Raw genomic sequence first — 25,551 nt, 5'->3', positions numbered from 1 at the left:
ACACCAATGGTAACTAATATCTGTGAAAAATTCACATTGAAATTAGATTTGGAATTCCACCAGGAAACCTTGCTGTGTGTGACAGGTTTATATAAGCAGACCAAACATGTAGAATTCATTTCCTGTCGAAGCACAATTAGCTAAAAATTAAATCATTTTAAAGAACTTCAAGGAAACACATTGAAAAGCATTATTGCCAAAAATCGATGATAATATACGGGTTGGAGAACTTAAATACCATAAACAAAATATTTGGAGATGAAGACTTAAATTCCAAGATAAAAATCCCCCCCCCCCCCCCCCACTCTTGACCCCAACAGTCCCAGAGTCATCCCAGGAGCTCTGACACCCCCTAACCTCCCCCTCTCATGTTGCCCAGGGTCGTAGTTCTTAGGGCACGCAACAGAAAACGTTTTGCAACGGGAAACAAATGAACTTTTCTTATTGGACAAGTCCATGTAGTGCCTAATGAATACGACCCAGTCCTGTGTATCTATGTGGCATATCTCTTGGTCCACTGTTTGGCTATCCTGTCGTGCTCTGGTCTGTTGGTTGTGTATTGGGTGGCGATGCTTCCTACCAGAGGGTCAGCTGTGAGGAGTGGAGAACACGCAGAGTTATAGATCGGGCTTCAACGATAGCTTTGATCTGCCAGTACATATGCACACACGGAATTCCACATGACAATGATTGCACTTCAAAGCAGCCACTAATCAATGAATTTCAATGGAACCCGCATTATAGTAGTATATGAGGTCTTACCAGGGTTGCAGTCAGTAAGCAGGGAGCAGATGGACAGCAGCACCTTGGAGATGGTGAGGGCGGGGCTCCAGTTGTCCTTCAGGATGTCCAGACAGATCACACCCTGACTGTTGATATTACAGTGGTAGATCCTGGTACGGAACGTCACCTAGGAAACAAAGTAGATCCATATCAATTGTTTATGTTCCAGTGGTAGATCCTGAAAGCAACACGGAAAGAATCTACTCAACAATGCAAACCAATGTTCAGTCTAATCATGGAAGCTACATTTCCATTTAAGCCTTTTTGAGTCTGGTTTGGTTAAATTGACCATGAACCGTTTGAAATTTGCAGAGAACTAGAGACCCTGAATTTCAATAAAATCAAAGTGCCATAGCTCCCTCCCGTGGTCAATATGACAATAACAAGTTCCCTTCTCTAGTGAGAAAGTGGTATCCTACATAGCTGTGTAATCTTGAGGAATGTTCCAATCATTGTTTGAGTCAGCTTGTTTTGACTAGAGTGTTTACCTTGGGTGGTTTGAAGGGGTAGTCTGGTGTAAAGGCGATATCTAGGAAGAAGACCCCTCCCTCGTACACAGAGCCTGGTGGTCCCAGGATGGTGGATCTCCACTCATAGATGTTGTCTCCTTTTGGACCCGCACTGCAAACACAGGTACATTACACTGTTTCATGCAGTGGTGGTCGGTGCCTTTTTTCATGAGTATGGCCTTATTACAGCATATTGATGACTGTCATTCATATTCCATTCACCCAGTTCAATGTAACAGTGATAGGTTTAGGCTACTACATGATACTCTAATTTTCCCTGTACCCATCATGAGGTTGCTTCAACCTAGCTTATGAATGAACGTTTATAATGTAGGTGCACACAGGTCAAGAGAAAGATTTGAGGTGACAGATAGTGACACATTCAATACCGCCTTGCACACTCTTGCTTGCATCTAGCTTATATAGGGTGTAATCATTGGTCCAGTTGCAAACAAGAGTTTATATTGGACAAATTCAGGTATGTTTATCCCCGTTTTGTTCAGTTTAAGAAACATTAACACGATCAGCGGAATGAAGACACCCCTGATCACCCTTAAAACACAGTTCACTTTCAAAGCAGCCACAATGTATTCCTTCTCGAATTATGCGCTCTCCTCTCACCTTCGCTTGTGGACTTCAATGCACAAACACATCAGCTGTATGTGACGAGGAGAAAAAACATTTCCAAGCCAAACTATATCATAACCGCTACACACAGCCTACACCGTTGTCACCATATTTTGTTTGTTTAACTAGGAAAGTCAGTTAAGAACAAATTCTTATTTACTATGGACAGCCTACACCGGCCAAACCCGGACAACGCTGGGCCATTTGGGAGTCCCATAGGGCGGCGCACAATCACGGCAGGTTGTGATACAGCCTGGATTAGTTAAAGTAACGTCATAGTCAACATAGCTAAACTAACGCATTAGTAAACCCACTACAATCATGCTGTAATGTTACAGTGTACAGTCAGTAAGCAGTTTAGCACTTACACCAGCGGGCCCTGGTAGCAATTTTTTTTGTAAAACCAAAAGCTTACCTTGGAAGATTTCCAGTGTTGTGTTGGATAATCATAGCCAGCTAGATAATCTCTGTTTGAGCAGGGTGTTCGTGTAAGCCAAACTAGCTGGCTGCACTTGCTAAGTGAAACTAAAAGACAAAATCTCTCTCCCACTTGCTTCTCCTTCATTTTGGAAGAAATAACATTTGTTAAACTGTTCAACTATTGTCTCTCCCCTTGAGTCAACTACTCACCACATTCTATGCAATGCTATCTAGCTGTAGCTTATGCTTTTAGTACAAAAATTCTCTCTGATCCTTTGATTGGGTGGACAACATGTCAGTTCATACTGCAAGAGCTCTGATAGGTTGGAGGACATCCTCCGGAAGTTGTCATAATTACTGTTTAAGTCTATGGAAGGGGGTGAGAACCATGAGCTTCCTAGGTTTTGTATTGAAGTCAACGTACCCAGAGGAGGATGGCTAGCTGTCTTCCAGCAACACCATGGTGCTACCCTACAGAGTGCTTTTGAGGCTACTCTAGACATTCATTGCACAAGTGTTTTAATCAATTATTTGGTGTCGTGATTATATTTAGTACAGTTTAATCTAAAAAGGATAACTTACAAAGTGTTTTAACATTTTTATTAAAATTCACTGAGGATGGTCCTCCCCTTCCTCTGAGGAGCCTTCATTGGGGCCAGCATAATGCAGGCAACTCCTGGCTCCACTACGGCAACTCACTTGACACCTTGGCTTGCCAGGAATATGTCTAAGTGCAGATGCTGTCTTCTTTATGTGTACTGACTGTCATCACATCATCTCTAACCCATTAGCAGCTGCTAAACACAGTGTAATGTACACTAGGCTGTTATTACAGAAAAGATAGCATAATGACACCACTTCAACAGAGCTGTTGAAAGACTGAAGAAACACTACCCATTCCTGATAATGGCAATCGCAGAGATAGTATTATACGTTATATACTGTGTCTATTCTATTTATGTGGGCAATCGGCCCGTGAGTGAACATTCCTTTCAGTAATGTAAAGGGAATATTGCATGAATATTAGGAGTGATCTATCCGAGGAGGTCTTTCCATTTCCAGTACCTAGCATCCCAGGAGTAATGGGAACGCATCAAGGTTGTCTTCATTCATGAAACACTGTGGATGTTATGTTTAATGTGGGGAAGACAAAATGGCATTCATTTGATCGTTTACGGTGGGTTTACTTCCTCCCTTTGCTCGTTTCCCCAGAGGTGTTCCCTCCCTGGCTGGATATAAACCACATCTCGAATGTCTGTTCTGTTCCCACAAAGCCTTCAGGAGACTTATAGAGCAAAACCACCCGGGGATATGAATCAGAATGAATCATAAACTGAAGAGGTGTTAAGAGGGGGAACCCATCTGCCAGAAACTGTTTGGAAACGGAGGTATTTATTACCTGGATAAGAAACACATTTCACTTTCATAAATTTTTTCTACAGTGTGCCCTACCTTTGTTGAACTGAAATTGGTACTTAATGCAGTTTAAACCAAGTAAATGTTATTCTCCAAATCACGTACAAATATATCTGATGATTTATGCATGGATGGTGCCTTCATTGATCGTGTCCACGCTTATAAATATTTGGGCATCCCGGATTGACAAAAAGCATGTTGATGAGTTAAGAAATTAAGGATGATGGGCTTCTTTTATAGAAATAGGTCATGCCTTTAATTAAATATCAGAAAAGTAATAATCCAGTTGACATTCATACTGGTTGTAGACTATGGGGATATTGTCTATATGACTATGAATGCAGCTGCCACTGTTTTTGAAATATTGGACACAGTTTATCATAGCACATTACACTTTATTACGGGCGATAGGTTCAGTACACATCACTGCATTCTGTATCAGAAAGGCTGGCCCTGAAAGTGTCTTAGATGTGTTGGACTCTCTGTTTATAAAGCCCTCCTGCATTTACTTCCGCCGTACCTTACTTCATTGTTTACTGATAGTATGACATACCAGACCTGGTCTCAGGGATGGCCATCTCTGTGGATCCCTTCGATCTCAACAGAGTTGGGCACATCTACTTTTAGTTTTTTTGTGGCACCTTGCGTGGAAAGATCTCCAACGCACTTTAAAATTGGAGGAATTGGTGCCTTTAGGGCAGGGGTATTCAACCGGGGGTCTGCGGAGGTACTGCAGGGAGTCAAATCAAATGTTATGTCACATGCGCCAAATACAACAGGTTACCGTGAAATGCTTACTTACAAGCCCTTAACTATTTCTTGAACTGCATTGTAGGTTAAGAAAATATTTACAAAATAAACTGAAGTTAAAACTAAAATAAACCGTGACAAAATAACGAGGCTATATACAGGGGGTACCAGTACCGAGTCAATGGGCCGAAGTACAGGTTAGTCGAGGTCATTTGTACATGTAGGTAGGGGTAAAGTGACTATGCATAGACAAACCGCGAGTAGCAGCAGTGTAAAAACAAAGAGGGGGGGTCAATGTAAATAGTCCGGGTGTTGTTCAGCAGTGTTATGGCTTGGCGATAGAAGCTGTTAAGGAGCCTTTTGGACCTAGACTCCGGTACCGCTTGATGTGCGGTAGCAAAGGCTGGAGTCTGACAATTTTTTGGGCCTTCCTGACACCGTCTAGTATATAGGTCCTGGAAAGCAGGAAGCTTGACCCAGTGATGTACTGGGCCGTACGCACTACCCTCTGTAGTGCCTTACGGTCTGATGCCGAGCAGTTACCATACCAGGCGGTGATGCAACCAGTCAGGACGCTCTTGATGGTGCAGCTGTAGAACTTTTTGAGAATCTGGGCACCCATGCCAAATCTCAGGTGTTGTCGTGCCCTCTTCACAACTGTCTTGGTGTGTTTGGACCATGATAGTTTGTTGGTGATGTGGACACCAAGGAACTTGAAACTCTCGACCTGCTCCACTACAGCCCCATCGATGTGAATGGGGGCATGTTCGGCCCTCCTTTTCCTGTAGTCCACGATCAGCTCCTTTGTCTTGCTCATGTTGAGGAAGAGGTTGTTGTCCTGGCAGTGACCTCCTCCCTATAGGCTGTCTCATTGTTGTCGGTCATCAGGACTACCACGGTTGTGTTGTCAGCAAACTTAATGGTGATGTTGGAGTCGTGCTTGGTCACTCAGTCGTGGGTGGACAGGGAGTACAGGAGGGGACTAAGCACTCACCCCTGAGGGGCCCCTGTGTTGAGGATCAGCGTAGCAGATGTGTTGTTACCTACCCTTTGCACCTGGGTGCGGCTCGTCAGGAAGTCCAGGAACAAGTTGTAGAGGGAGGTGTTTAGTCCCAGGGTCCTTAGTGTAATGATGAACTTTGAGGGTACTATGGTGTTGAACGTTGAGCTGTAGTCAATGAACAGCATTCTCACATAGGTGTTCACTGTGCGTGTGTGTGTGTGTGTGTGTGTGTGTGTGTCAAATTTTATTGGTCTCACACACATTTAGCAGATGTTATTGCGGGTGTAGCGAAATGCTTGCATACATATACTGTACACACATATACATATACTGTACACACACACACACACACTGGGGAGAACAAGTATTTGATACACTGCCGATTTTGCAGATTTTCCTACTTAACCTCTTACATCTAGACGTTCCGCTAGCGGAACACCTGCTCCAATATCCAATGATAGGCGTGGCGCGAATTACAAATCCCTAAAAATACAAAAACTTCCATTTTTCAAACATATGACTATTTTAGAGCATTTTAAAGACAAGTCTCTCCTTTATCTAACCACACTGTCCGATTTCAAAAAGGCTTTACAGCGAAAGCAAAACATTAGATTATGTCAGCAGAGTACCCAGCCAGAAATAATCAGACACCCATTTTTCAAGCTAGCATATAATGTCACAAAAAACAAAACCACAGCTGCACAAATGCAGCACTAACCTTTGATGATCTTCATCAGATGACACGCCTAGTACATTATGTTATACAATACATGCATGTTTTGTTCAATCAAGTTCATATTTATATCAAAAACCAGCTTTTTACATTAGCATGTGACGTTCAGAACTAGCATTCCCACCGAACACTTCCGGTGAATTTACTAAATTACTCACGATAAACGTTCACAAAAAACATAACAATTATTTTAAGAATTATAGATACAGAACTCCTTTGTGCAATCGAGGTGTCCAATTTTAAAATAGCTTTTCGGTGAAAGCACATTTTGCAATATTCTGAGTAGATAGCCCAGCCATCACGGCTAGCTATTTTGACACCCACCAAGTTTAGCCCTGACCAAACTCCGATTTACTATTAGAAAAGTTTGATAACCTTTGGTGTTCTTCGTCAGAATGCACTCCCAGGACTGCTACTTCAATAACAAATGTTGGTTTGGTTCAAAATAATCCATAGTTATATCCAAATAGCGGCGTTTTGTTCGTGCGTTCAAGACACTATCCGAAGTGTAAATAAGGGTCACGCGCACGACGCATTTCGTGACAAAAAAATTCGAAATATTCCATTACCATACTTCGAAGCATGTCAACCTCTGTTTAAAATCAATTTTTATGCCATTTTTCTCGTAAAAAAGCGATAATATTCCGACCGGGAGTGGTGGTTTTCGTTCAAAGACGAAAGAGTCGACTCGTGCACGAGCCTCAGTCTCATAGTACTGTGACCGGCCACTATCCAAACGCGCTAATGTTTTTCAACCAGGGCCTGCAAAGCCACGATTCAGCTTTTTGCCACCTTCTGAGAGCCCATGGGAGCCGTAGGAAGTGTCACGTAACGGCAGAGATCCCCTGTTTTGGATAGAGATAATCAAGAAGGCCAAGAAATGGTCAAACAGGGTACTTCCTGTACAGAATCTTCTCAGGTTTTGGCCTGCCAAATGAGTTCTGTTATACTCACAGACACCATTCAAACAGTTTTAGAAACTGTTTGAATGAAACTGTTTTCTATCCAAAGCTAATAATTATATGCATATTCTAGTTTCTGGGCAGGAGTAATAATCAGATTAAATCGGGTACGTTTTTTATCCGGCCGTGAAAATACTGCCCCCTAGCCATAACAGGTTAAAGCATGTAGAGGTCTGTAATTTTTATCATAGGTACACTTCAACTGTGAGAGACGGAATCTAAAACAAAATCCAGAAAATCACATTGTATGATTTTTAAGTAATTAATGTATGTATGTATGTATGTATGTATGTATTACATACATACACACTTGAAGTCGGAAGTTTACATAAACTGAGTTTAAATGTATTTGTCTAAGGTGTTTCACAATTCCTGACATTTAATCCTAGTAAGAATTCCCTGTCTTAGGTCAGTTAGGATCACCACTATTTTAAGAATGTGAAAATGTCAAAATAATAGTAGAGAGAATGATTTATTTCAGCTTTTATTTCTTTCGTAACATTCCCAGTGGGTCAGAAGTTTACATACACTCAATTAGTATTTGGTAGCATTGCCGTTAAATTGTTTAACTTGGGTCAAACGTTTTGGGTAGCCTTCCACAAGCTTCCCACAATAAGTTGGGTTAAATTTTGGCCCATTCCTCCTGACAGAGCTGGTGTAATTGAGTCAGGTTTGTAGGCTTCCTTGCTCGCACACGCTTTTTCAGTTCTGCCGACAAATTTTCTATGGGATTGAGGTCAGGGCTTTGTGGTGGCCACTCCAATACCTCGACTTATTGTCCTTAAGCCATTTTGCCACAACTTTGGAAGTATGCTTGGGGTCATTGTCCATTTGGAAGACCCATTTGAGGCCAAGCTTTAACTTCCTGACTGATGTCTTAAGATGTTGCTTCAATATATCCACATATTTTTCCCTCCTCATGATGCCATCTATTTTGTGAAGTGCACCAGTCACTCCTGCAGCAAAGCACCCCCACAACATGATGCTGCCACCCCCATGCTTCACGGTTGGGAAGGTGTTCTTCGGCTTGCAAGCGCCTCCCTTTTTCCTCCAAACATAACGATGCTCATTATGGCCAAACAGTTCTATTTTTGTTTCATCAGACCAGAGGACATTTCTCCAAAAAGAACGATCTCTGTCCCCATGTGCAGTTGCAAACCGTAGTCTGGCTTTTTTATGGCGGTTTTGGAGCAGTGGCTTCTTCCTTGCTGAGCGGCCTTTCAGGTTATGTCACTATAGGACTTGCTTTACTGTGGACATAGATATGTTTGTACCTGTTTCCTCCAGCATCTTCACAAGGTCCTTTGCTGTTCTGGGTTTGATTTGCACTTTTCACACCAATGTACGTTAATCACTAGGAGACAGAACGCGACTCCTTCCTGAGTGGTATGACAGCTGCGTGGTCCCATGGTGTTTATACTTGCGTACCATTGTTTGTACAGATCAACGTGGTACCTTTAGGCATTCCAAGGATGAACCAGACTTGTGGAAGTCTACAATTTATTTTCTGAGGTCTTGGCTGATTTCTTTTGATTTTCCCATGATGTCAAGCAAAGAGACGCTGGGTTTGAAGGTAGGTCTTGAAATACATCCACAGGTACACCTCCAACAAGCTAATTTAAATAATTTGAGTCAATCAGAAGCTTCTAAAGCCATGACATCATTTTCTGGAATTTTCCAAGCTGTAAAGGCACAGTCAATTTAGTGTATGTAAACTTCTGACCCACTGGAATTGTGATACAGTGAATTATAAGTGAAATAATCTGTCTGTAAACTATTGTTGGAAAAACTACTTGTTTCATGCACAAAGTAGATGTCCTAACCGACTTGCCAAAACCATAGTTTGTTAACAAGAAATTTGTGAAGTGGTTGAAAAATAGTGTATGTAAACTTCCAACTTCAACCACACACACAAAAAGTGGAATACTTTATTTCAAATGTTTCTATAAATATAACTAGCAACAGAATAAACACATTTTGAATGACATACCTACAGTGGAAAAGAGGAGTGTTATTTTTTTTAATTATGTCAACTTTATTTCTCAACCTGTAATATTGTCTGACATAGGCTTTGAAAAAGCATCCGGTAACCAGGCGGCTGGTAATCTTACTTTCTTGGCTCTATTTAGTCTGAATCGTGGAAGTTCAGCATTACTGTGGGGCAATGTTCTGATGTCAGTGGAGACTGCATTCATGCAAATGTCGGCTCAATCGGGAAATTACCTTCACATTTCTATCGTGCAATCTAGAACGCTTCTGCAATACAGATTGAATAGAGCCCTTTTTGCCAACACATCGCTATCCTTTGTTTAAACAGCTGCTATTACCAAAAATGTGTTTGGAGTCATCTTTATCTAATAGGCTGAGTTTACACTTCCTAAATCTTTTTTTTAAAAATGGACCAAATCTCTATCTATCTATCTATCTATATCTATATATAATAAACATCTTTTTGCTAACATGATGGGGGCCCCTGGGTCACCGGTTTGCTTGGCCGGGGGTTCCTGGTTAGCCGGTTTGCCTGGGCGTGGGTCCCTGTGCAAGAAAACGTTGAAGACACCTGCTCTATGGCATTTCAGACTGCTATTAGGGGACCTTTTAACTCTAGTATGTGTCTGTTTATGATTGTGTATTGCTTTTCATGTATTGGTTTTGTATGATAATGTGTATTTTAACATGTATATGGATGTGCAGTTTATGTGTATATTGTATTTTGATGTGTATTGTTGTGCTAAACAGGGCTCATCTGGAAAAATAAACCTTGGTCTCAGTATTGAGTCCCTGTCACAATAAACCAATCAATGAAAATACAAGCGGCAACAGTTTCCCAATGAACCATGAACACAGAAAGGAAAAAACAGCCTCCATTATTCCAGTACTGGGTCCAACTCCAATGATCATGACTACCGAACAAACACAGCTCCTTTCAGATATAACAGGTCTGAGATAAAGTAGGTAGCAGCACTACTTTGGGTTTATAAGAGCTTGCTAACAACACAGCGTGGGCTAGACACTTCCACCCCAGGGAAAGGCCTTTTTATAGATATGAAAAGCTTTAGAGACTTTGGCAGCAGTCACACAACAGCTACAACACTGTAACAGTAACACTGTAATGTGTAAAAGAGTTGAAGTCCCCGCCCACTCGCAGAAATCTAATTAGCGTACCAAAAGAAATCCCCATACAAATCTGTCACTTTAAGCTAGAGATATATGTTTTAGCATTGGATGTGTTTCAATCTACCGCATCCACCGATGTCGCAATTCTGCGGTGAAAAGTGACAGAACTTGAGACGTCCCGAAAATCGGTCTTCTCACAAAATCATCTGCAGTGTCCGAACAGTTTGGCCTACAAAAAATGTATGATATATATGGAGACTGTTCAGTGCCAAAAATAAAGGGTTAAATACTTGAAAAAAAAAAAATACAAATACTGTTTCCTGATCTTTCTTGGGCTCCAGAGTGGCGCAGAGTTCTAAGGCACTGCATCTCAGTGCAAGAGAGAGTCCCTGGTTCGAATCCAGGCTGTATCACATCCATAGAGCGGCACACAATTGGCCCAGAATCGTCCGGGTTTGGCCGTCATTTTAAATAAGAATTGACTTGCCTAGTTAAATATTTTTTTAAAACTCCATCTCTCTCAGATATAAAGACAGACACTTCAGAACAAACTTCATTTCGATTTTGTATTGGCACTATCCACATAGTGAATGTGTTATTCAAAGCGTTTGTATAGGCTAATAGCAGTAAGGGGTCTTAACATTCTAAATCAAACAGCTAAAATGGCCCTTGATATGACCTTCTTAAGACATTTCCATAAAGCTTAGTAGAGCCCCCTCCCCCCGGCTTAAAATGTTATGGGTTAAGAGAAGGAGAAAAAAATCCTTGGCTCTCAATCTAAAGAAATAAGCTCAGAGTAGACTATAGGGAGTAAACAAAGCATCACCTGCACCTCAGATGGATTGAAATAACTACTGGCACACTTCCTGAAGTGAAAATATCTTTAGAGGCACACACAGACACACAAAACACTCATTAGCCAGCAGTTGATGCTGGGGCTACACATTGAGAGGTGCAAGCTACAAAGTGAGGGGGGAGAGTTAGAGGCATGAACAACAATTGGAATCCACTGTTTTCCGATCTCGGAAGGTAAGCAGGGTCGGGCTTGGTTAGTACTTGGAAGACTGCCTGGGACAATCAGATTTTGCAAGCTTAGGGCGGCAGGTAGCCTAGCAGTTGGGCCACTAACCAAAAGGTCACTGGTTCGACTACCCGAGCCAACAAGGTGAAAGCTGTATAGGCCTTGAGCAAGGCACTTAACCCTTATTTGCTCCAGGGGTGTCGTACTACTGTGGCAGACCCTGTAAAACAACATTTCATTGCACCTTTTATATATACAGTGCATTCGGAAAGTATTCAGACCCATTGACTTTCCACATTTTGTTACATTACAGCCCTATTCTAAAATGTATTAAATCATTTTCTTCTTGGGGACCTTCAATTCTGCTGAATTGTTTTGGTACCCATCCCCAGATTTGTGCCGTGACACAATCCTGTCTCGGAGCTCTACGGACAATTCCTTTGACCTCATGGCTTGGACCTTATATAGACAGGTGTGTGCCTTTCCAAATCATGTCCAATCAATTTAATTTAAACAGAGGTGGACTCCAATCAAGTTATGGAAACAGGATGCACCTGAGCTCAATTTCAAGTCTCATAGCAAAGGGTCTGAACACTTATGTAAATCATTTTATTATTTTTTATACATTTGTAAACATTTCTAAAAACCTGTTTTCACTGTCATTATTGGGTATTGTGTGTAGATTGCTGAGGATTTTTTTTTTTATCCATTTTTGGAATATGGCTGTGACGTAAATAAATGTGGAAAAAGGGAAGGGGTCTGAAAACTTTGATTGCGCTGTACACACACACACAGTACAAGCCTTCAACATTCAATTACTGTCATGAGCCTTAACGCTGAGAATGTCAGGAATCCAGCGAGACGCTACCGCAAGGCCAGACACCCAGGGGCTATATCCTGAAGGGAGGGAGGGAGTACGAGTGTGTTTGTCAAAGTAAGGAAAATGAGTGCTAGGGAAAAAAAGTGCAAGGGGGCAATAGCCAAAGAGCAATCTAGGGAAAACGAATGGAAGTGAGCGAGAGAGAGATGGGGAAGTGAGCGAGTGCGTGTGATGTTTGCACTATGACGACAAGACCGTTTAAAAATAAAACGAGGCTGGGGTGTGTGTGGCATTCCATGTCAAGTAGAATTAGATTTTGATGAATGGCATCTGAGGAACTGGCTATGTAGTGGGCAGAAAACATGACATGCTCGCTATGGCAGAAAACATCCAGTTCAGGGAAACTGACTTACTGACAGGTTCATTAAAACCCCTAACTACCTCATGCAAAGAGTGTACATTGCATTTAAAGATAGTGTGAAAAGGGCATTTGTGGACTTGGACCCATCTGCATTGTAGGTTTACTGGGTCGACTGATCTTTTTACATTATCATTTGCTTCATGGCTCCAGCAACTATGGTGATACATAACCAGGCCAGCGCAGTACAGCTTGGCCAGACTCAATTGTGCGAAAAAGAGAACGGTGTCCATCCATCAGAAACACTCCACAGACAGATTCATCAATGAGTAATCCAGCACACATCTGCAAGGCATCGGCCTAGCCTCCTAATTATTCATACCCAAATGAACAGACTGTTCAATGTAGCATACTAAATAGAGATGTACGAAAATGAATTCCCTTTTCAGCTACTTAGCAAAGGGAGCATTGAGAACACAACTAGTGTGTGTTCACATACACAGTCAGAAGTGCAACACTGCAGGCTCCCTCAGCGGCAGGGTAAAGACTTATCATTGACAGTTCTGACAACTGGGTTTGAACCCAGGTCTCCTACACCGAGCCATAAGATTGTGCTAGCCTGCTGAGCTAAAGCCTAGGCATTAGTTCGGGGAGCTAATGCAAGTCTTCAGGTCTCAGGCAAGACGACTCGTCACACAAGCTTGGTTCACTGAATTACTTCCGTTCTTTGACACAACCACCAGGTCTGGTCAGTCCACCAGTCCGGTCACAGGTGGCAGCAGACTGTCTCTGGTTGGAACATAGCTCAGAGTCAGCGCCCCCCTCCCCCCAAAGCACGTACCTCCCGCCTTCCCAAGCACCTGGGCCACATGTGGTATGTGGTTCTAAACCCCCATAATCTCTCTGGATTAACCAGGACTCCTTCCTCTTCCCCAATAGCACAGCAGCACCATAGCAGGCACACTAGACTAGAGCAGGCCACAAAAAACACCTATGGATTGAATGACTAAATAGGATTCCTTTGTTCATGGTCCTTTTCAGCAGCAGAGTGTAAAGCTTAAATAAATTACGTCGATTGAGCCAGCCTCTGCCAAATCCATAGCAGTCATATGCCAGGGTCATCGGCTAGCTTGTTGTCTGTTTTGGAACTGGTGTGTGTGTCAGTTGTGGTCTGGAGAGCTACTGCAACATGCAATCAGCTCGCTTCTCAAGGTCTAGACAGGATCATCATGAGCCACAGTTCCATAAAGCGAGTGTAGACTGACTGCATCACAGCAGCTTGTTGTCAGCAGCAGAGAGTAAATTCTGACCTTATTGAACAAGATATACACTACCTTCAGAAAGTATTCACACCCCTTGACTTTTTCCACTTTGTTGTTACTGCCGGATTTAAAATGTATTCAATTGAGATTAGTAACAATCTACACATAATACCAAAACGGAAGTGTTTATAGAATGTTTTTTTTTTTTTTTATTAATAGAAAATGTAAAGCTGAAATGTCTTGAGTCAATAATTATTCAACTCCTTGGTTATGGCAAGCATAAATAAGTTCAGGAATAAAAATGTGCTTAACTTTTTAAGGTATAGGGGGCAGTATTTTCATTTTCGGATGAAAAGCGTGCCCAGAGTAAACTGCCTAATACTCGGGCCCAGAGTCAAATATTTGCATATTATTAGTAGATTTGGATATAAAACACTCTGAAGTTTCTAAAACTGTTTGAATGATGTCTGTGAGTATAACAGAACTCATATGGCAGGCAAAAACCTGAGAAAAATCCAACCAGGAAGTGGGAAATCTGAGAATTGTAGTTCTTTTGAATCCCTATCGAAACTACAGTGTCTGTGGGGTCACGTTGCACTTCCTAAGGCTTCCATTGGTTGTCAACAGCCTTTAGAAACGTGTTTCATCCTTCTCCTGTTACTGGGCAGAAAATAGGAGCTCAGTCAATGAGTGGACTGCCTGGGACCAGTGAGTTGTTTACTGCGCCGCTCCTTTTTCCTCTGTAATGAATACGCTATTGTCCGGTTGGAATATTATCGACGTTGTGTGTTAAAAAGACCCTAAGGATTGATTGTAAACAACGTTTTACATATTTCTACTAACGGTAATGGAACTATTTGACTTTGTGTCCGGATTTATGCTCGCGCGTAATGCCTTTGGATAGTGATCTGAACGCACGAACAAAACGGAGGTATTTGGACATAAATATGGAGTATTTTGAACAAAAAGAACATTTCTTGTGGAAGTAGGAGTCCTGGGAGTGCATTCTGACGAAGATCAGCAAAGGTAAGAGAATATTTATAATACTAATTCTGAGTTTAGTTGACCCCAGAACTTGGCAGGTATCTGTATAGCTTGCTTTGATGGCTGAGCTATGTACTCAGAATATTGAAAAATGTGCTTTCTCCGTAAAGCTATTTTAAAATCTGACACAGCGGTTGCATTAAGGAGAAGTATATCTATAATTCTTTCAATAACTGTTGTAAATGTTATCAACGTTTATGATGAGTATTTTTGCACATTCACCGGAAGTTTTGGTGGGAATACATTTTCTGAACATCACGCGCCAATGTAAAATGTTTTTTTTGGATATAAATATGAACTGTATCAAGCAAAACATACATGTATTGTGTAACATGAAGTCCTATGAGTGCTATCTGATATTTTAGCTGTATTTTTGTTTTTTGTGATGCATGTCCTTGCTTGGAAAATGGCTGTGTGGTTTTTCTTGTGAAGTTTATGTCCTAACATAATCTAAATTTTATACTTTTGCCGTAAAGCCTTTTTGAAATCGGACAATGTGGTTAGATTAACGAGAAGTTTCTTTAAAATGGTGTAAAATAGTTGATTGTTTGAGAAAATGAAATTATGAGATTTTGGCTGTTTTGTATTTCGCGCCATGCTATTTTACTGGCTGTTGAATAGTGTGGGACGCTAGCTCTTGGTAGGTGTAAAAATAAAAAAGCAGACATTGAATATCTCTTTGAGCATGGTGAAGTTATTAAATTACACTTTGGATGGTGTATCAATGCACCCAGTCACCACAAATATACAAGTGTCCTTAACTCAGTTGCTGAGGAGGAAGGAAACTGGTCAGGGATTTCACCATGAGGCCAATGGTGATTTTAAAACGGTTAAAGAGTTTAATGGCTGTGATATGAGAAAACTGTGAATGGATCAAAAACATTTTACTTACTCCACAATACTAACCTAAATGACAGAGGTGAAAAGAAGGAAGCCTGTATAGAGTAAAAATACTCCAAAACATGCATCCTGTTTGCATTAAGGCAGTAAAGTAATACTGCAAAAAGTGTGGGAAACACACTTTTTGTCCTGAATACAAAGCATTATGTTTGGGGCAAATCCAACACGTCCCCGAGTACCACTTTTCAAGCATGGTGGTGGCTGCATGATGTTATGGGTATGCTTGTCATTGGCAAGGACTAGAGAGTTTTTTTTTTTATAAAAAAGAAGCAGAATACAGCTATAAGCACAGGCAACATCCTAGAGGAAAACCTGGTTCAGTCTGCTTTCCAACAGACACTGGGAGAGGAATTCACCTTTCAGCAGGACAATAACCTAAAACAAGGCCAAATATACACTGGAATCGCTTACCAAGATGGCAATGAATGTTCCCGAGTGGCCTAGTTACAGTTTTGACTTAAAATAGTCTTGAAAAATCTATGCGAAGACTTGATCAACAACGAATTTGACAGAGCTTGAAGAACAATGTGCAATATTGTACAATCCAGATATGCAAAGCTCTTAGAGACTTAGCCAAAAAGACACAGCAGTAGTCGCAGCCAAAAGGTATTGACTCAGGGCTATAAATACTTACAGTACCAGTCAAAAGTTGACACACTCATTCCAGTTCTTTATTTGTACTATATTGTAGAATAATAGTGAAGACATCAAAACTATGAAATAACACATATGGAATCATGTAGTAACCAAAAAGTGTTCAACAAATCAAAAATATATTATATTTTTGAGATTCTTCAAAGAAGCCATCCTTTGTCTTAATGACAGCTTTGCACACTTGGCATTCTCTCAACCAGCTGCATGAGGTAGTCACCTGGAATGCATTTCAAGTAACAGGTGTGCTTTGTTAAAAGTTCATTTGTGGAATTTCTTTCCTTCTTAATGCGTTTGAGCCAATCAGTTGTGTTGTGACAAGGTAGTATACAGAAGATAGCCCTATTTGGTAAAAGACCAAGTCCATATTATGGCAAGAACAGCTCAAATAAGCAAAGAGAAACGGCAGTTCATCATTACTTTAAGACATGGTCAGTCAATACGGAACATTTCAACAACTTTGAACGTTTCTTCAAGTGCAGTTGCAAAAACCATCAAGCGCTATGATGAAACAGGCTCTCATGAGGACTGCCACAGGAAAGGAAGACCCAGAGTTACCTTTGTTGTAGAGGATAAGTTGACTAGAGTTACCAGCCTCAGAAATTGCGTCCCAAATAAATGCTTCACAGAGTTCAAGTAAAAGACACATCTCAACATCAACTGTTCAGAGGAGACGGCATGAGTCAGGCCTTCATGGTTGAACTGCTGCAAAGAAACCACTACTAAAGGACACCAATAAAAAGAAGAAACTTGCTTGGGCCAAGAAACACAAGCAATGGACATTAGACCGGTGGAAATCTGTCCTTTGGCTTGATGAGTCATAATTTTAGATTTTTGGTTCCAACCACCCTGTCTTTGTGAGACGCAGAGTAGGTGAACGGACGATCTCCACATGTGTGATTCCCACTGAAGCATGGAGGAGGTGGTGTGATGGTGCTTTGCTGGTGACACTGTGATTTATTTAGAATTCAAGGCACACTTAACCAGCATGGCTACCACAGCATTCTGCAGTGATACGGCATCCCATCTGGTTTGCGCTTAGTGGGACTATCATTTGTTTTTCAACAGGACAATGACCCAAAACACACCTCCAGGCTGTGTTAGGGCTATTTGACCAAGAAGGAGAGTGATGGAGTCCCCCGACATCAACCCAATTGAGATAGTTTGGGATGAGTTGGACCGCAGAGTGAAGGAAGAGCAGCCAACAAGTGCTCAGCATGTGGGAACTCCTTCAGGACTGTTGGAAAACCATTCCTCATGAAGCTAGTTAAGAGAATGCCAAAAGTGTGCAAAGCTATCAAGGCAAAGGGTGGGTACTTTGAAGAACCTCAAATCTATTTGGATTTGTTTAACTCTTTTTTGGTTACTACATGATTCCATTTGTGTTATTTCATAGTTGTGATGTCTTCACTATTATTCTACAATGTAGAAAATAGTAAAAACAAAGAAAAACCCTTGAATGAGTAGGTGTGTCAACTTTTGATTGGTACTGTATGTAAAAGAGATATTTTCAATAAATTTGCAAAAAATTCTAAAATCATGTTTTCTCTGTCATTATGGGTTATTGTGTGTAGATGGGTGAAAAATGTATATTTAATCAATTTTGAATTCACGCTGTAACAACAATGTAGAATAAGTCAAGGGGTATGAATACTTTAAGGTACTGTACATACAGAGATTAACTCCCTCTGTGGCCTTCGAGGTTCATTAGCACATGACAAGGAACTGCTTTAATATCTCCTGTCTCCTTAGATTGAGTGTGTGTGTTGTATTGCTACAGGCCGAACTAAGCACATCTCTTCTTTACCACTTAACTGGCCTTCCAGGACGCATGTCAGAACTGTGGTATCATGATAGTATCATGTCGCACACACACACACACACACACACACACACACCCCTACCTGCAGTTCGGTGGCGGATCCAAAGTAATGTCAGCCAACTCCTTCTGAATTCTGAAATAAAGCACAAAAAATAAAATGATATAATTTACTCACATGGTCTTGATTCTTACAGCAGATAACTAATATGGAACAAGCATAGCCACATGAAGTATTTCGGTTGGGGGCTATTAGAACAAGATACATTTGTCATGGCAGAAACCAAAATGTCCAGAAGGCTAATTTTACCAAAGGATTGAGACAGATAGTAAAACAGGTTGAGGCCAAACATATACATAAACTCCATTGTGCATTTTTTAAAGCTTTCCTCTTACCACAATTTAACAGTTAAGTTAATATAATTAGTTAGCCTATGATTCAATGGATGACAATTTAAAAAAAGTTTGACAACCGTGCACTGAAGATGGTTGAGAACATTTTCAAACAGTCGAAAAATATTTATATATGCAACCGAATCCAGAAAATTGTCCACTGCAAATCAAACACAGTGACACTCGCCAGTCAATGATAAGACGATACATTATATCAAGAGTGGCTGCGAGTGAGCTACTTACTATATTACAAAATATCAACTCAGTGAAACATTGTATTTATTTGACAGCAACAATCAGCCTAGTCCTTACCTTTTGGCGCTGGTGGAGATGAGTTTGGAGGTCTTGCTCATGATGGCTTTGCTTTCTGCTCGTTTCTTAGGCGCGTTTATTTTTAACTGCTGATAAATTGAGGAAGAAGAACTAATGTTGGCACGCGAATCCCCATCCGACATAACGACCTGTACGGACAAAAATAAAAAGCAACATTCAGGCTACAGAAAAACAACAAGTACACCTAAGATCTATACCCCCCAGTTCAGCAGCACTGCCAATATTCGACGTATGCTATCAATAACCAGCGGCAACAATACGACCTTTAGCGTAACTGTTGTTATGCTCCAAGCAACGATGGGTTCATATGAACTTATCCTGCTTATAGTAAAATAATTATCCCCAGTCTTTCGTAAGGCTCTAAGAGATTAACCTACTGACCTTATGCTAATGTTTGCACTGAAGCGTTATTTTAGCTGGGTTGTGCTACAACAAAGGAGCACACTCAGCTCTTATTCATTACAGCCAAATAACGACGAGGGGGTTGCCTATTGCCTTATTCCCTCAATTGATTAAATAGCCTAAAATGGATTGGGCAATGTCGCATTCGTTTGGGGAACTTTCCTTATTCCCACTGAGTGAGTACTCATTGACTTGATGAAACTTTCACTTTGGAATCAGATGCCCATAAGAGAATTTGCCGAATATTTATGCCAAACTAGTTAAATCTGTAGACCGAGAAGCCAATGTGTTTTACAATTCGATGTTATTTTGGCATCTTTATCCCTCGACAGGCAGCAAAAGCTGATCTCAGTCCAGTCTTTAGGACAGACCATTTTCTTCAATTTCCCCCGACGGATAGACCCTATCCACCGACGAGATCCAAATGTCGAACCCCACAGACGCGCCAAACAATACAATATGGATACATATTTCACGATATTTTAAAAGCATTTAGTGGCCCACCTTTCTTTGTGTCTGTGAATGCCTGGACGCGTGCCTCTTGCAGAGCGGAAGTGTGGGTACAGCAGCAGACGTAGCTACAGTTATCCAGGGCAATGGATTCCCTCTCGGTTGGGTACACTCGATGACAACGTCAAATTGAGAGCTAGCTGAGTACTGCTCTAAAATTGGAAAAGAGAAAGCGCAACAGACAGGTGTGCGCTGATTCTAACAGACTATTGTGGACTTAAGCCTATACACTGAGCAAAAATATTAACGCAACATGCAACAATTTAAAATATTTTATTGAGTTACAGTTCATATAAGGAAAACAGTCAATTGAAATAAATATATTAGTCTCTAATCTATTGATTTCACATGACTGAGAATACAGATATGCATCTGTTGGTCACAGATACCTTAAACAAAAGGTAGGGGCATGGATCAGAAAACCAGTCATTATCTGGTGTGACCACCATTTGCCTCATGCAGCATGAAACACACACTTTTCCAGCATGCCAGTGGTCATCGAAGGTGAGCGTTTGCCCACTGAAGTCAGTTACGATGCCGAACTATAGTCAGGTCATGACCCTGGTGAGAACGCCGAGTACGCAGATGAGCTTCCCTGAGACGGTTTCTGACAGTTTGTGCAGAGATGCTTTGGTTGTGCAAACCCAGTTTCATCAGATGTCTGGGTGGCTGGTCTCAGAACATCCCGCAGGTGAAGAAGCCGGATGTGGAGGTCCTGGGCTGGCATGGTTAAACGTGGTCTGCGGTTGAGAGGCCGGTTGGATGCATGCAAAATTCTCTAAAATGACATTGGAGGTGGCTTATGGTAGAGAAAAAAACATTCAATTATCTTGCAACAGCTCTGGTGGACATTCCTGCAGTCAGCATGCCAATTGCACACTCCCTCAAAACTTGAGACATCTGTGGCATTGTGTTGTGACAGAACTGTACATTTTAGAGTGGCCGATTCTTGATTTGCCACATCCGTCAGGAGGATGGATTATCTTTGCAAAGGAGAAATGCTCACTAACAGGGATGTAACCAAATTTGTGCACAGAATTTTAAAGAAAAGCTTTTGGCGCTTCTGGAAAATGTTTTGGATCTTTTATTTCAGCCCATGAAACATGGGACCAACACTTTACATGTTGTGTTTATATTTCTGTGTTATATATATAAATAAAATGCAGTGGAGGCTAGTGGGAGGAGCTATAGGATGGGCTTATTGTAATGGCTGGAATGGAACAGAGTCAAACGTGATTTCCATATCTTTGATGCTTTTGATACCGTTCCATTTATTCCATTCCAGCCATTACAATGAGCCTGTCATCCTATAGCTCCTCCGACCAGCCTCCTCTGATATAATGTGCTCATCAATACATAATGAAAAAGTTAAGTTACCAGACACTCCCAATAATCAGCAGAGTGTGACGGAGAGAGACTATATGTTCTTATCTCTTCTTTATGATGGTCATATTAGGTTACATTAAGTTTCCTGCATGCCAAAGCATTCCTTCCAAATTGTCTCCCATCCTCTTATTGCAGGTAGCAATGGGCCATGTAGGCTAATGGATAACCGAGCGAAGACACTAACTTGCAGGTACATGTAGGCTACTTTTTTGTACAGTCAGAACTCACCTGGTGTAGTGGCTTCACCACATGGGATGGCTTCTTCAATGTGATGGCAGACCACAGGAGGTTGTCCTTTCTAGGGAGTTTTTCCTAGCCACCGTGCTTCTACACCTGCATTGCTTGCTGTTTGGGGTTTTAGGCTGGGTTTCTGTACAGCACTTTGTGACATCAGCTGATGTAAGAAGGGCTTTATAAATACATTTGATTGATTGATGGTCCATACAAAGTCCAGTTAACTACACTTTGAATGTATACACATGACCAATATTGGTCTTAAAGGGTTCATTTGAGTGCAGTAGGCTACAGGGCAAACAGTCAACCTCTCCAGTCAGAGGGTCTGATTGAGCCTAACCTTAAACCATTGACCACACCACCAACCTGTGGGATTTACTGTCCTCAAAGGAGGAACAACACACCATACCGGCAGCCAGTCCCTCGGAAAAGGTTGAGATATTAGATATGGATTATTAAAAAATTGGGTGGTTCGATCCCTGAATGCTGATTGGCTGACAGCCATGGTATATCAGACCGTATATCATGGGCTCTAATTACATTGGTAACCAGTTTATAATAGCAATAAGGCACCTCGGGGGTTTGTGATATATCGCCAATATACCACGGCTATACTCGTGTTGCGTCGTGCATAAGAATAGCCCTTAGCCGTGGTATATTGGCCATGTACCACACCTCCTTGGGCCTTATTGCTTAATTGACCACTCCATTTTCAATAGTTTAGTCATTTTGTAGACTAGAGACTCGTGAAGTCTTTACCTACAATTCCCCCCTGCCCTGGTCTCTTAGGACAAGCTGGGGGTGGAGAAGGTTGAGGAATAGAACAAGGGAGGTTGTGTGGCTCTGATGCATCAGAAACAATCATCTTTTTTCTTCTCACTGAAGTAGCGATGGAGAGGTGGAGACCCCCTTCCATTCCCTGCCTGGCAACAACAATTACATCCTTCCGCTGGTGTCTCTCCACTTTGCCACTTCTCTTTGCCTAATAGGAAATTAGGGTCCAATAACACCAAATAATTTACGGCTGCACAATACAGAATTGTAAGGCCTCAATCCATTCCTGTCAACTCTGGCTTTGAAAAGGCAATGATTCTACTAATTCATCCTGGATCAGTTCTCTTCTCACCACTAATGCTGCAACAGTCTCTCTAGAGAGGGCTGAGCAATCCATGTGCCTGAGGGAAGATGTGGTGCTGGTTTATGTTGGAATAGGCCTACAATGACTGAGGCCATTGTCGTAATTAGCAATAAGAAGCAGCATTGCTGCCTAATTAATAATGAATGAACGCTTAACTAATGAATCATTTTCACAAAACAAAACTCCACAAAGCTCAAAACCAAACATTTAATTTGGAATGTTCCTTTCATGAAAACCTGAAACACATTAGGAGTGAAGGCATGCATCCAGATGTTGAGGCTCAACATACTGTCTATGTTCTGTTCCATTGCAGGGGGTGTCCTACATTTTGGGACGGGAATATTAGGAACTAATCTGTGGTTGTTTTAATGGTCGGAACTCAGAACTGTAGAATTACAGAATGGAATCTCAGAACTGTCACTGTGAATAGACAGGGGACAAGATGAGAGTTCTTTACTTGAACATACAGTAGCTTTAACTTTCATCACTGATCATAAAAAGGAAAAGCTCTTGAAAGTGGAGCTTTAAAATGTAACATGAGAAAATAATAAAACATCTAAAATGGGTGTATTATATTTTATGAAATGTTTTACAATACAAAACATACACATACAAAACGACAACATACAGACATACACAAACATTCACACCATCACCCCTGTCCAGACTCACCTGCTCTCACCCCTATCTCCAGCGCCCGCATCACTCTCCACCACATGGCCTCAAACTGCACCATTTTCTTTCTCTCCATCCCCCACGCACTTTCAACATTTAGATAACACAATGGAAAGGTCAAATGCTTTAACGATGGAGGATTGGTTGATTTACAGTTTTTACATGTACGGTTTTTCTAAATGATTGACGAGAAAAGTATCGTCCAACCCATCGGGTATACGTTTACATTCTAGTCATTTAGCAGACGCTCTTATCCAGAGTGTTTATCTTAAGATAGCTAGGTGGGACAGCAACACATCACAGGCATAATAAGTACACTTTTCCTCAAAGTAGCTATAATCAGAGTCAGAGCTAGAAGGGATGGGGGGTCAAGTGTTGGTTCAGGTTTTTTGTTGTTGAGGGGGTTTATTTAAAGATGCTATTTGGAGAGATAGGATTTCAAGTGCATTCGGAAGATGGGCTGGGACTCTGCTGTCCTAGCTTCAAGGGGAGCTGGTTCCACCATTGCGGTGCCAAGGTTGAAAACCAGGCTTGCTGTAGTGTTCTGGATAAGTTGCAAGGGTTTGATGGCACAAGCTGGGAGCCCAGCCAACAGCGAATTGTAGTCGTCCAGACAAGAGATGACAAGTGCCTGGATTAGGACCTGCGCCGCTTCCTGTGTGAGGTAGGTTTGTACTCTATGGATGTTGTAGAGCATAAACCTGCAGGAGCGAGTCACTGCTTTGATGTTTGCAGAGAATGACAGGGTGTAGTCCAGGGTCACACTAAGGTTCTTTACACTCTGGGAGGGTGACACTGTGGAGTTGTCAACTGTGATGGAGAGGTCTTTGAGTGGGCAGGCCTTTCCTGGGAGGATGAGCAGCTCTGTCTTGTCGAGGTTGAGCTTGAGGTGGTTGGCCGACATCCAAGCTGAGATATCTGCCAGGCACGCAGAGATGCGTGTCGCCACCTGGGTGTCAGAAGGGGGGAAGGAGAAATGTAGTTGTGTCATCCGCATAGCAATGATAGGAGAGACCATGTGAGGATATGATGGAGCCGAGTGGCTTGGTGTATAGAGAGAAGAGGGCCAAGAACAGAGCCCTAGGGGACACCAGTAGTGAGAGTACATGGTGCAAACACAGATCCTCTCCACGTCACCTGGTAGGAGCGACCTGCCAGGTAGGATGCAATCCAAGAGAATGCAAAGCCTGAGACACCCAGCCCTGAGAAGGTGGAGAGGAGGATCTGATAGTTTACGGTGTTGAAGGCAGTGGATAGATCTAGGACGATGAGAACAGAGGAGAGTGTCAGCTTTGTCAGTGTGGAGAGCCTCCGTGACACAAAGAAAAGCAGTCTCGGTCGAGTGACCAGTCTTGAAGCCTGACTGGTTAGAGTCAAGAAGATTGTTCTGAGAGAGATAACGAGAGAGTTGATCAGAGAAGGCACGCCCAAGTGTTTTGAAAATAAAAGCAAGAAGGGATACATGTCTATAGTTTTTGACGTAAGATGAGTCGAGTGTTGGTTTCTTGAGGAGGTGAGTGACTCGGCCATTTGGATTTTAGAGGGGACATAGCCAGTGGTCAGGGATGAGTTGATGAGGGAAGTGAGAAGGTCTCTAGAGTCTGGAGGAGGGGATGTGGTCAAGCGTGCAGGTTGTCAGGTGGCCAGACCTCACTAGTCACAGTATTTCATCTGGAGAGAGAGGGGAGAAAGAGGTCAAGGCGTAGGGTAGTTCTGTGTGAGTGGGAACAGAGGACTCAATAGGCTGAGTCAATGAGGAGCGGATGTCATCAACCTTCTTTTCAAAGTGATTGACAAAGTCGTCTGCAGAAAGGGAGGGGGAGGGGGTGGAGGATTAAGGAGGGAGGAGAAGGTGGAAAAGATTTTCCTAGGGTTAGAGGCAGCATCTTGAAATTTAGAGTGATAGAAAGTGGCTTTAGCAGTGGATACAGAGGAAGAGAAGGTAGAGAAGAGGGAATGAAAGGATGATATGTCTTCTGGAAGTTTAGTTTTCCTCCATTTTCCCTCAGCTGCCCTGTTCTGTAAACTCGCAATGAGTCACTCAGTCACGGAGCAGGAGGGGAGGGCCGAGTGGGCTGGGAAGAAAGGAGACATTGCGAGTCATAGGATGCGGAAAGGGAGGGCAGTAGGGTCGAAGAGGAAGAATCAGGAGACAGAACAGAGAAGGATTTAGCAGAAGGGAGAGATGATAGGATAGAAGAGGAGAGAGTAGTGGGAGAGAGAGCGAAGATTGCGACGGCGCATGACCATCAGCGTAGGGGCTGGGTGGTTAGAGTTGGAGGAAA

The 25,551-nt window shown here is 42.0% G+C and overlaps 1 protein-coding gene across 2 annotated transcripts; it reads right to left on the bottom strand.

Moving 5' to 3' along the window:
• Positions 1-73: 73 nt before the first annotated feature.
• Positions 74-19,983, bottom strand: LOC106588666 (ubiquitin-conjugating enzyme E2 E1). 2 transcript variants are annotated; one of them, XM_014177872.3, is made up of 6 exons: positions 19,828-19,983; positions 18,901-19,049; positions 18,281-18,331; positions 1,272-1,404; positions 763-910; positions 74-591 (listed from the first exon to the last, which is right to left on the bottom strand). In XM_014177872.3, the coding sequence occupies exons 2-6, from the start codon at positions 19,041-19,043 to the stop codon at positions 494-496; spliced, it is 573 nt and encodes a 190-aa protein (XP_014033347.2). In that variant the 5' UTR covers positions 19,044-19,049; positions 19,828-19,983; the 3' UTR covers positions 74-493. The 2 variants fall into 2 exon arrangements, with proteins under 2 accessions (XP_014033347.2, XP_014033348.2); XM_014177873.3 differs by lacking the exon at positions 19,828-19,983 and adding an exon at positions 19,303-19,422.
• Between the last annotated feature and the right edge of the window lie 5,568 nt (positions 19,984-25,551).

This window comes from Salmo salar, chromosome 27 (genome assembly GCF_965601325.2).
Source record: "Salmo salar chromosome 27, fSalSal1, whole genome shotgun sequence".
NCBI lineage: Eukaryota > Metazoa > Chordata > Actinopteri > Salmoniformes > Salmonidae > Salmo > Salmo salar.
Note: the sequence above shows the minus strand (reverse complement) of the source record. Positions and strands in the feature narration are given on the sequence as shown.